This window comes from Phascolarctos cinereus, unplaced genomic scaffold, assembly GCF_003287225.1.
Source record: "Phascolarctos cinereus isolate Bilbo 61053 unplaced genomic scaffold, phaCin_HiC Scaffold_4;HRSCAF=312, whole genome shotgun sequence".
Lineage (NCBI taxonomy): Eukaryota > Metazoa > Chordata > Mammalia > Diprotodontia > Phascolarctidae > Phascolarctos > Phascolarctos cinereus.
The window spans coordinates 720583547-720596046 of record NW_027555847.1 but is presented as its reverse complement, the minus strand read 5'-3'; the positions used below and the strand labels follow the sequence as shown (position 1 = coordinate 720596046).

Below are 12500 nucleotides of genomic sequence, written 5' to 3'. Positions count from 1 at the left end.
TGCCTTGTGTGAGTTCTCCATGAAATAGTCTTCTAGGCAAACATACGTTTTGCATTTGAACAACACAGCCAGCCCATCGGAGCTGTGCTCTCCGAAGCACAGTCTGAATGCTTGGCAGTTTAGTTTGAGAAAGGACCTCAGTGCCTGGCACCTTCTCCTGCCAGGTGATCTTCAGAATGTTCCTAAGACAATTCAAATGGAAGCGATTCAGTTTCCTGGCATGGCGCTGGTAGACTGTCCAGGTTTCCCAATGAGGTCAGCACCATGGCTCTGTAGACCTTCAGTTTGGTAGTCAATGTAATACTTCTCCCCTACTTTTCTTCAGAGCCTCCCAAACACTGAGCCAGCTCTGGCAATGCCCGCATCAACCTCATCATCTATGTGGACATACCAAGAAAGTCTACTGCCAAGGTAAGTGATGGTTCCACACGTGGCTGGTGGAGCACCTGTGTTTTCTTGGGGTTAATTTTTAAGCCTGTCGGTTACCCTCCATCGGTTTAGTCCATCAGCTGAAACAGTTTACTGGTGTGTGGCTGCTGCGTAGGCTGCAGCTTCCTGAAGCCACAGGGGAGAATTGGGTAACATTGGACACAAAAGATGGTTGAGCAGCCCTTAAAAGGGATCGGCAGCCCTCACGCCAGAGGCACTAGTCTTCTCTGAACAGCCATACACTCCGACCCTGGGAGGCAGGTGCTGTTATAACCCCTCATTTTGAAGTTGAGGAAATTGAGGCAGACAGAGATTAAGTGACGTGCCCAGGTGGGCAATGTCTCAGGCTGGATTTGAACTCAGGTCTTCTAATTCTGGGCCCAGTCCTCTGCATCACCAAACTGTCTGTGAAAGAATTCAGATATCTGAAGTAGTTTAACTAGGGGAAGGTTTGTGAGAAACAAAATTTTAAAAGGTAACTTCTTTCATCATTGAACTAAAGCTGCCCTCTCCAAAATCACCAATGATCTCCTATTTCCCTCCTTCATGGCTCCTCCAACCTCAACCCTCTGGTCCTTTCTGGACAGCGGCCTGGGGGTCACCTTCTCTTCCTCCTCCTCTCGTGAGCTGATGTGGCACAGCTCTCTCCCACCTGGCTGACCTCCCCTCCTCAGTCTCCTCATCCCCGCCGCCCTCGGCTCTGGGCTGGGTCCTCTTCCTCTCCTTCTCCTTCATTAGGTGATCCCATCAGCTGCCCACGTAGAATTAGCATCTCTACTCCCAGTTCTAGACTTAGAGGTCTCTCCTGAGCACAGCTGTTCAGTCATTTCAGTCGTGTCTGACCTTCTGTGACCCCATCTGGGGTTTTCTGGGCAGAGACACTGGAGTGGTTGGCCATTTCCTTCTCCAGCTCATTTTACAGAGGAGGAAACTGAGGCAAACAGGCAAACTCCCACCTAGGAAGTGTCTGGATTTGAACTGACTGCTTTCCTGACTCCAGGCCTGGTGTTCTATCCACTGCGCCACTTAGCTGGCCCCTGAGCTCAGACTGTGGATTTATTTAAGTTCATGCGGTCTCTCCCATTAGAACAGGGGAGTAGGAACTGACTCTTCCTCATTTTGGCATCCCCCAGGGCCTGGCACACAGTAGGTATATAAGGCTTGTTGATCACATCTCGTATGATTTCAAGAACGGAAAATGTCTTCTTGGTGGAGAGCCTGGACATGCCGCCAGCCAACAGTGGAATATCATATTCTCTGCATCATCTGGCAGTCGTGTGACTGTGAAGGTGGAATCCACTCTGGGAAATGAAGGCGCTCAGAAGCTGGCTGACCCAGGCCCTCTCCACCACATCTACACATACACCCGTCACAAGCACGATCTGACCGTGGGGGCTCCACTCAAACACCTCTGCTGGCTCCCTGCTGCCCTGGGATCACATTTAAGCTCCTCTGTTTGGCTTTTCCAGGCCTTGACTTCCTGGCCCTGATCCATCCTCCCGCCCTCTGCGATCTGGTCCACCTGGCCTCCTCTCTGCTCCTCACACAGGACACTCCACTTCCCACCTCCAGGACTTTGCACCAGCTGTCCCCAATGCCTGAAATGCACTGTTCCTTCTCTATCTGTGCCTCAAGTCCGCCTCCTTGTCCTTAAAGATGTGACTCAAAATCCAGCTTCTACGTGAAGCCTCTCCCTCCCAAAGCTTGTATTTAACTAGAGAGAGGGTGTGTGTGTGTGTGTGTGTGTGTGTGTGTGTGTGTGTGTGTGTGTGTGTGTGTGTGTGTGTGTGTGCGCGCGCGCGCGCGCATACTTGTATTTCCTCGTCACCTCTATCCTCCTGTCCATGGAACCTTGGACTCTACCAGTCTGGACTCTGACACGGCCTTTCCCTTACTCTTACTGGAGCCAGACCCTGCCCAACTTCCCCACCACCAGCACCAGCCCCCATACCCATCCCGCCCTTTCCCAGCTCCCCTTTGTGTGCGGTCTGCCCCCATTAGCGGGAAGCTCCCTGAGGGCGGGGTCCTTCTCTGTGCTGGAATTTGCAGTGCAGTGGCTGACCAGCACAGAATAAGCACTAAGTGGACATTAGCTATTTAAAGTTTCCCTGGCCCTGCTTCTGCATCAGCATCTGCACATCTACAGAACCCAAACAAGCCCTCGATACCAAGGACTTTCTTCAGGGCTTTGGAGAAGGTAACGAGCAGGCCTCACCACCCACGTAGCAGCGGGCATGACTGGGGTTTGTTTCACTTAATTCCCAGCTAAATTGGACAAAAACAGAAATCTGGGACCCTCCACCCTTCTGAAACACCGATCCCTTCCTTTGGGCCCAAAGGCAGCATCGCCAAACCTACCAGAATACATGGGCCTCTGAGGAAAGTGGGAGAGGAAATCTTACCTTTCTGCAGGTCTTCCTTAAGTGACTTCACCTGCAAAAGCAGAGGGCTGGAAAGGAAAGGGACAGAAGAACTCAGACACTCCAAGCCAAAGCCCCTGGCCCTCCTGGCTTGAGGACTGGCGTAAACAGAGACCAAGCAAGGGCCCCTGGGGCAGAAAGGCCAGCTCACGGATTACTATATGGTGGAGTGGATCAAAAGCAGGCCTTGAGGTCAGGAGGAGCTGGGTTCAAGTCCAGTATCTGCTCCTTATTGGCTGCATGGCCCTGGGCCTGTCACTTCACTCCTGGGGAGGAGGGGTTGCCAGGCAGCCTTCTACAACTAGATGCTGGGCAGCAGGAGCCAATCGGCTTTGGGAGTGCCCTAAAGGAATGAAATCACAGACAGGCAGGGTCCAAAAGGAACAGGAGACAGAGCCTCAGGCCCCGGCCAGCACCAGCTGGGCAGCAGCGCCAGGCTCCTTGGGCACTGCATAGACCCTAAATGACATGGTCTGCAATCTGCCCACTCGGTGCCCCCGTGAAGTCACAAGGTCCCTGATTCCTGACGCATTCTGCCTTGTATGACTTACAAAGGCACTTTCACAAACGAGCCATGATGCTGTCAGTGTGGGGCATTCACAGTGTGGGAATTCACCCACACACACACACCTCCCCCAAGACTGCAGCTCCTGTGTGACTTAGAGGACACACCCCAGTGAGCTGGAGATGAAGTGACTTGCCCACAGTCACACAGCTGGTAAATGCCAGAGACAAGATTTGAACCCAGGGCTGCTGACTCCAAGGCCACCCCTTACCACGCCTTACCACTATTTTTGTTATTAAGCATCTTCCTGCGACCCTGCTGCACCCTTCACTCCTCCCCAGTGCTCCGGCTCTAGCTCTGGACACGTCCAAGCACCTTCAGGCTCACTGACTCACTCGGCCATCGTCATGCTCCCACCCCCCAGAGCTTCCCCACCCCACCCTGGGAACAGTAATCCCATTCCTGGGAAGGAGGCATCAATCACCGACCCTGTGGTGCCAGCCACCACTCTGGAGACTTCCCAGATTAAAACTCTCTTAATTAGCCCCCACTCCTCTAGATATTCCATCTCTCCCTATTTAGAAAGTAAGCTCCATGAGGGCAGGTACCGTCTCATTTTTGTATCTGTGTCCCCAGCACCTAGAAGCACTCTGTAAACTACTCTTCAATTGCTCATTGCTTGCTTCCCTCCCCACAAGAACCTTGGTTCGCAGGTAGTGCATTACTGCTCTCATTCTTCAGCTGCGGAAACTGAGGCTTGCCAGTGTCTGAGGCTGAATTCCCACCCACTTTCCAACTCCCAAACCACAGTCCTTTCCCCAGAATTCAAGAGCCAGCATTTCTGAGTGCCCCCACGCCCAGGACTCTGCCACAGCGGGCATGACAGCTGCCTGGATATTCCTGGCCCACCTCCGGGTGGGCAGCTTCCCCACCCCAAAGCTGGGCCAGCCCCTCTTCTGGCCTGTCTCCCTCACCGCCACGGGAAGGCCACGCGGCCTCCCTGCTGCTGGCCCCGGGAAAGAAAGAACCCTCACCTGTACTCATCGTTGGGGTGTGCAATCTCCACGATGTCCCCCAGCTTGATCTGGGGGAACACTTTCGGATTCACCACGAGCTCGTCATCTATAAGGCAAAGAAAACCCCTCAGCCAGTGAGACCACAGATCCCAACCTGACCCCGTCCCAACAGGAAGCTTCTCAAAGGGCTTCCCTCCCCCGGCCCCAGGAAGGGACAGATGCAAACACCGCCTCCTTTTACAGGCGAGGAAACTGAGGCTTGAAGATGCCAGGCACTCAAACAGGGCCTCAGCCTGCAAGCTCTGACCCCAACTCCAACCCCTTCCACAGGAACCCAAATACAGCACGCAGTCAAGCCTATTACATGGCGTTTTGTAAGGCCTAAGGAGTCACCTTGCTCAGCCTCCTTCTCTATAAATGAGGACAGCGGTGCTGAGAGATGCTAAGGGTGAGGGAGAAGGGCAGAGCTGGGGACCCCACCTGAGGAGCGCACCACCGAGGCAGCGGGGTGGACCAGCACCAGGGGCTGAACCCAGTGGCCTGGGCTCTGAGGCACGGTGCCAGGGCACAGTCAGGAAGCAAAGGAAGACTTCAGGAGCACCTCTGTGGGGCTGACGGTCTCCCCAAGGGGATCAGACAAAAGAGAAAGCCGACAGAGTCTGAGCTGACTGAGACTCAGATGAGGGAAGGAGGAGGACCCCTAGTGTGGCATCCCATCACCCTGACGGGCCCACAGACAAAACCAGCAGAGGCAGGGAGGCCTCACAGGGAGTCAGGGGGCACAGGCTGCAATTCAGCTCTGGACCTCAGTCTGCTCAGCTGCAAAATGGACATAAAAACCCCTGCCCATGGGGCAGCTAGGTGGCACAGTGGCTAGCGCTCTGGCCAGCGCTCTGGCCTTGGAGTCAGGAGGACCTGAGTTCCAATCCGGCCTCAGACACTTGACATTTACTAGCTGCGTGACCCTGGGCAAGTCACTTAACCCCACTGCCTAAACAAAAAAAAAAAAACCCTGCCCAACCTCCTTGCCAGGGCCAGCAGTCACATGACAGAACAGATATCTAAATGCAGCCAGCAGTGAGGTGGGCAGAGCCCGGCACGGGGGCAATCGCATGCCTCCTTTCTGCCTTGGCACCCTCTGTCCAGTCGGCCTATGTCTCCCATCTCTGCTCACTCTTGGTGTGACTGAGGGGGAAGAAGCTTCACCCGCTGGGGCAGGTTCTTCACTTCCACAATGAGGCCATTGGACTGTAGCCGACAAGACCCCAACCGCGCTAACTTCCTCTAGAAACTTCTGCTTCCCTGACATCGGCCTGAAGCTTGAATGACCATTCAGAAAACTTGGTTGATATCTGGATTCCGAGTGCGGTGACTATCTGCTGCATGTCTGACGCACCGCACCTCCCAAAAATGTATTTCTCACCCTTTATCCATCGCTGCACTTATCCTTCTGTGTTCATCTTCTCTGGCAGAATCAAACAAAAACATTGGGGACAGGAGATGAAACTGGGGCCGCTAGGGGGCGCCACAGCAGAGAGAGCGCTGGGCATCCCCTTCTTGAGTCCAAATCCTTCCTCAGACACTTCCTAGCTGTGTGACCCTGGACAAGCCACTTCACCCGATCTGCCTGAATTCCCTCATCTGTCAAATGAGCTGGAGAAGGAAATGGCAAACCCCTCCACGCCAGGATCTCTGCCAAGGAAACCCCAAATGGAGCCACGTGGAGACGGCTAAACAATGACTGAATGGCAACAACAACGGGGGTGAGATTCAGGCAGACCTCCAACAGATCCAGCCCAGCCCCCTCTTCCCGGACCTCACAAAGGTTCAGTCATCTGCTCAAGGTCACGCAGCTACCAAGAGGCCGAATCTGGATCGCGGCCAAGTCCTGGGGCTGACGCCAGAACTCGCGCTCTTGCCAGCGTCCCACGATGCCCCGTCTCTTCTCCAAACACCAAAAACAAGCTACAGAGGACCTGACTGTCCCACAGCCTGAGAGCACAGCGCTCACAGTCACTGAGCTCCTGGGGTCTCAGCCCCTCCCTGGACAGAAGGAAACCAAAGGCCAGCAATAGGAAGGGGTGGCCCACAGTCACAGAACAAGGGCCCGGCAGTCAGCCGAGGGGCCAGGCTCTTCTCACTCCAGCCCCCGAACCAGCCAGATTCGACCCAACTCAAGAACCTTTTTTCTTTTTTTGGCTAGGCAATGGGGTTAAGTGACTTGCCCAGGGTCACACAGCTAGTAAGTGTTATGTGTCTGAGGCCGCATTTGAACTCAGGTCCTCCTGACTTCAGGGCCGGTGCTCTATCCACTGTGCCGCCCAGCTGCCCCTCAACAACCATTTATTAAACAGCTACTGTGGACAAGGCCCCATGCCAGGTGCTAGGGTGAGTCATCAAGCACAAAGCACCTACGATGTGCCAGGCACTGGGGCTACAGAGAAAGGTCAAAGGTCAGCCTCCAGACGCTCACCAGCCCAGTGGGGGAGGAGATAACCAATGGCAACCCAGACGGGACAAGCCGGGGGAGTCCCAGAGGACAGCCTGGGTAGGGTTTCCTGTCGAAAGCCGGGAGGCAAAGTCAGGAGCCAGGGACGAGGTCGGAGAGCAATCCCGGCCTGGGGACGGCCAGAGAGAATGCCCAGCGCCTGGTCTTGTCTAAGGAGCAGCCAGGAGGCTGGTGGTGCTGAATCCCAGAGTCCTTGGGGCTGCCGGGAGCAAGGAGGGTACCAAGGGCTCTAACAGTCAAAGAAAGGGTTCCACATTTGATCCTTGAGGTCAGGGGGAGCCAGCCACCGGAGGTGCCCAAAGAAGAGGAGTACACGAAGAAATGAGGAGAGACTGGAGGCAGGAAGGCCAGCCCGGAGGCTGCTGCCATAGTGCAGGCATTAAAAAAAAAGCAGCTACTCACCAACGGTGGGGAGGGAAGGCTGAGGTTAGACCCACCCACACACAGGGGGAGGCCCACAGCCACCTTCACAATCAAATGAAAACCTACTGCTGCCCGCTCTCACAGTAACTGGCTAGACTTGAAGCCCGAAGGCCCCAAGGCACTCATCAGCCGTTTAATCCCAAGCAAATGACTTCACCTCTAGGGGCCCCAGTTTTCCCATCTGTGAAATGGGAATCCTAAAAGCACCCACCTCACAGGGTGATCAAAGGCCCAAATGAGATGATATATGGAAAGCTCTCGTGAATTCAAAAGCTCCGTATCATCAAGCTGGACCTGAACATTTCAATGCAATCAGCAAAACTCCGACCCTTTAGAGCTGTCCAATCCCTGGCCGCTGGGGACGTTGGCCAATTTACAGAATGACCTCACAAATCTCACCCAATCAGGTCCCTTTGCTGAAGTCCGGTCAGCGTCCCCAAAGCCTTGCGCACGTTGCGGCCCGCCCCATCCCCCAGCGCCAAGCAATGCTCACCACTGCCCCCAAAGCCCTTCTTGTGTATGACCAGCTTGTAGACTTTGGTGGTTCTCATCTTGGCCTGGTGCTTTCTTCAGCTGCTCCAGGCTGGGCGCAGAGAACTCATCGTGCCTCCCTGCCACCAGAAAACAAACAAAGAGATATAGCGGGTCTTTACAAAGCTGCTGCCCCGAAGGCAGTGAGCGCAGGCAGGACTGGCCGGCATTGGACTCTCCCCACCCCGAAGGAGCAGAGATGCTCCATCCAGCAAACTCATCCCCCGCAACTAGCTGCTTTATGGTTTACATAGAGGTTGTACGTGAGGGAAGAGGACCGGGAGGCTGATGGAGACAATGAGAGCCGACACTGAGGTAGGAAGAGCTTCACGTTGGAAAAAACTCACCCCAACATAGTGAGAGCAGCTCATTTTGTGGTAGCAAAGAGCTACCTAACTACTATCAGCAAAGCTGATGCCCGTCATCTGGGGCAGGGATGGGGACCCTGCCCTAGGGAATGGCTAAACAAACTGGTATGTGAACGAAATCTTATCCCTGTGCTATAAGAAATGACGTATGTGATAAATAGCAAGAAGCACAGAAAGATCTCCATGAACTGAGGCAGGGCCCAGTCAGCGGAGCCAAAAAAACTACATACGTGGTGACAACAACGGTGTAAATGGAAAGACAACACACTGAAAAATCAGAAGTGAACAGAACAAATCACAAGGGTCAGGCAGGGGAGAAATGAGGAGGGATGAGAGAACGCTGCCAGCCCACCCCTTTGGGGAGGTGGGAGATCCGAAAGCATTGCCCATGGCGATTTTCTGACTCTTCTGATTTACTCATCAGTTATCATGATTTTTCACCTTCTTTTTCAGTCTTTAAAAAATCATTACTTTGTTCTATAGGATGACTCTCAGGGGCGAGGAGATTGGGGAAAATTATAGTGATGTAAAAAATACTTCAATAAAAATGTACTGGGGGCAACTAGGCGGTACAGCGGATAGAGCACCAGCCCTGGATTCAGGAGAACCTGAGTTCAAATGTGACCTCAGACACATTAACACTTACCAGCTGTGTGACCCCGGGCAAGTCACTTACCCCTTGCCTTGCCAAAAAGAAAAAAAGTATTAAAAAAAAACCCCAAAGCCTTCAGTTGGAGTGAGGGGACGTGGAGTCCCAGCTCTGACACACTGAAGCTGTGACCGGCAGCAAGTCGTAACTGCAAACTCAGTCCCCCCCCCCCCCCCCCCCCCCCCGCCTTGCAAAATGAAGGTGATAACAAATATGCAACCTCACTTGGTGAGCGGCTGTGAGTAAGAGAGGAAGATACAAGATGTAAGCGAAGTATCTGGCAAACCACAAAGTGTTCTGTCCACAGTATCTATACTTAGTATTCTATTGTGGGGCCACACATCTGTACTCTGGGACAGGGTGCTGGGCTGGGGTTGGAAAGCCCTGGGTTCATATTCCACTCTAACACACAATCACTGTGTGTCGATGGGCAGGTCACTCGACCTTTCTGTGTGCTAAGTCCTAGAGAGCTGCAAACTTGCCTTGGTGAGAGGGAGACCCGACTCTTATGAAATTATAGCTACAGACCAAAAAACTTTTTTTTTAAATTTGAGGAAACCATAATTAACAGGACCTATCCTGCCACTGCTCTGCAATTCAGTCAGAGAGTGAATGACTTAACAGAACAGGGTCCTATGACCAGTAGGTACCACAGGGTGGGAGGGCTTGAACCTAAGTTTTCTGGACTCCCCTTAACCATGCTGGAGCTCAAGAAAAAGACAAACATTTTCTGCATGTCAATATTCCGTCAGTATTATCATTGTCACATATCATATATTTAAGAAATCAGAGGAAGGCCTTCAGTGTAATGGAAAAAAACTGGAAAAATCCACAGGAAGAGAAAGCAAAGAGGGGTCCAAATCAGCACCAGGGAAGATGCTCATTATTCCCCAGGTGATCAGAGAAGGGACATCAGAGTTCATAGAGTACAGGCTCCTCATTTTACAAAGGAATCAGCTGAGGCCCAGATGGGTCACAAGGCCACAGAGTAGCCGAGGTGGCATTTGAACTCAGGTCCTAGCTCTAAACCCAGGGCTCTTCCCCAGTCTATGCTTCCGAATGTTTCCTCTGAGACTGACAGAAAAGCGTTAGCATCATGGTCAGTCAGAGGTGACCAAACCATAGACATGATCAGGTTCAGGCACTCAGCCCAGGGTCTGTGAATTTTTTATTCAATGTTTTCACAACTGCATTTCAACAGAGCTTGTTTCCTTGGTAATCCTACGTATCTGATTTTGTCTTTAAAAACAGGATCCTGAGAAGGAAGCCCTCGGCCTCACCAGACTGCCCAAAGGGTCCACAAAATTAACAAGGTTAAGAAGCCCTCACCTAGCATAGGGCAGCTCGGAGGCACAGGGGATAAAGGGCTGGGCCTGGAGTCAGGAAGAGTCACCTTTCTGAGTACAAATCCAGCCTGAGACACGTACTAGCTGTGTGACCCTGGGCAAGTCACTTCACCCTGTGTGCCTCAGTTTCCTCATCTGTAAAATGAGCTGGAGAAGCAGGTGGCAAAGCACTCCAGTGTCTCTGCCGAGAAAACCCCAGACGGGGTCATGAGTTGAAACTGCACAAAAACAAAAACCTCAGATAAGTAACCCCCTTATGTTACAGAAATGACGCCAAGGCCTAGAAAGAAGTGACTTGCCCATGGTTCCATAGACACAGGGAGCAGCAGCCAACATTCAAACCCTCAGGCTCTCACCCTGAAGCTCTTCTCAACCACAGTAGCCCCATCTATCCTATATCAAGATCAAATCTGAAGGTACCACTGAAAAGGGAAAATGCCCATCGCCTTTCTGCAGGATCCCAGAACACGGGTGTGGGCAGGGCCCTGGAGGCAATCACCCCACCCTGCGGGGGGGGGGGCCCTAGGGCACACAAAGCCTACTCGGGCCTCCATCAGCTCTCACCCCTCAGCCCCTGCCTCTCCCCCACGTTCCTCTAGCTTGTTACTTTGTAATACAGAAACCAGCTATGTAGCAGCCACCAGAGCCGTCAGAGCTGGCTTTGGAGATTCCGCAGCCCTGGAACACAGGAACTCCGAGGCCATCCACACCAACCCTGACCTCAACACGGCTCCTTCTGCTCCACCCCCTCCCAGCAAGCGCGGGGGGGGGGGGGGGGGGTCCCAGTCTTCTGGGGTAGCCCACAATGCCGGGATAGCTCCTCCTGAGCGGCAAGCCCAGCCCTTCCTGATCCCCCTTAACTGGAGAGCCCCGCTTCCCTCTGGGATCCCCCCCAGTTTATGCGGGCTGCATCCCACCGGGCCGTGGGGGGACACAGGTTGTCTCCGCCATTAGACTGGGAGCTCCTGGAGGGCAGGGGCTGTCTCTGCCTTGCTTTGTATCCCCAGCACTTAGCACGTGGCCTGACACACAGTAGGTGCTTAATGAGTGTTTACCCCTCAGATGATCTCCAATTGACCCTCCCTTGGACCACATGAGTTTGAGATCTTTCCTCCTCAGACCCCGCAGGGCAGGGCTGTCTTTTGCCTTTCTTAGTACCCCAGAGCCTAGCACACAGTAGGTGCTCAACCACTTGGCTTGGCTTCTTCGCGACCTGAATGAACGAGGCCATCCACGGGAGGGGGGAAGGGCAGACGGGTGGGGGGGGAGGCGGGGCGCAGACTCCCCAACCCTCGCTGCCCGTAGGGCCCTGACTCGGACCTCACTTGCAGGGGGTCCTGGGAGCCCCTCCAGTTCTAGGGCCCCTTGTCTCCCCCCCCCCCCCCCCCCCGTCCTCCAGCCAAGTCAACAAGCACTTACTGTGCGCGCTCGTCCCGCCCCCTCCGACAGCCCAGGTGCTGGGTTCAAGTCCCAGCTCCGACGCTCGGGAGGTCACGTGGCGTCTCCGGGCCTTCGGCTGCTCCTCCGCAAAGTACGGGTGCTCTGGGGCCCGCCGAGCCCACCCTGCCCACGCTGGGCCGACGAGGAAACTGAGGCCGCGGGCGCGAGGTGGGAATTGGGGCCGGGCCTCAGTTTCCTCCAGGAGCTCGGCGCTGGGGAAAGTCCGGAGGAGCTCGCAGCCTGCACTCACCCGCCGGTCCGTCCGTCCGCTCCCGGCCTGGACGCGCTCGCCCGGACCCACGAACCAGGCTCCCGGAGCCGGCACTGGGGACAGGGGCCGCGCTCGTGCCCGCGCTCAGTCCCCGCCCCCCTCGGCGCGGCCCCGCCTCCGCCCGAGCCGCCGGGACTAGGAGGCAGCCTCACTTCCTCATCCGGGGCTCGCCGCCGGGGAGGGCAAGGGGGCGGGGCGAGGCTCCCAGACCGGGCCCCGCCTCTGTTTCCCGCCAAGCCGGCCATTGGCGGAGGCTGAGCATGCGCACTGAGAACTCGCCCTCCCGCTGACCTGAGCTATCCGCCCCCCCCACCTCCCCGTTATCCCCCTGACTCTGGGATCTGGACGACCGGGCCGCTGTTGTTGTCCGGCCCCGTGACCCCATTTGGGTTTTTCTTGGCAGAGGTGCCGGACTGCTTTGCCTTTTCCTTCTCCAGCTCGTTTGACAGAGGAGGAAACTGAGGCCAACAGAGTGAAGTGACTTGCCCAGGGTCACCCAGCCAGGAAGCGTCGGAGGTCATCCTCGGGCCCTCCTCACTCCGGGCCCGGCCTTGTGCCCAGGGCGCCACCTCGCGGCCCCCGGGGGGTGAAGC

The 12500-nt window shown here is 54.9% G+C and overlaps 1 protein-coding gene across 10 annotated transcripts in view; it reads right to left on the bottom strand.

Moving 5' to 3' along the window:
- The window catches only part of DEPDC5 (DEP domain containing 5, GATOR1 subcomplex subunit), a 117213-nt gene extending 105176 nt beyond the window's left edge, over positions 1–12037 (bottom strand). For 3 of the 10 annotated variants that reach the window (XM_020996441.2, XM_020996440.2, XM_020996442.2), the window contains exons 1-4: positions 11887–12030; positions 7796–7913; positions 4389–4476; positions 2832–2878 (exon numbers count right to left, since the gene is read on the bottom strand). In XM_020996441.2, the coding sequence (XP_020852100.1) occupies positions 2832–2878; positions 4389–4476; positions 7796–7853 (193 nt within the window). In that variant the 5' untranslated portion in view covers positions 7854–7913; positions 11887–12030. The other 7 variants (XM_078154440.1, XM_078154439.1, XM_020996443.2 and 4 more) reach the window with 7 other exon arrangements.
- Positions 12038–12500: the final 463 nt, after the last annotated feature.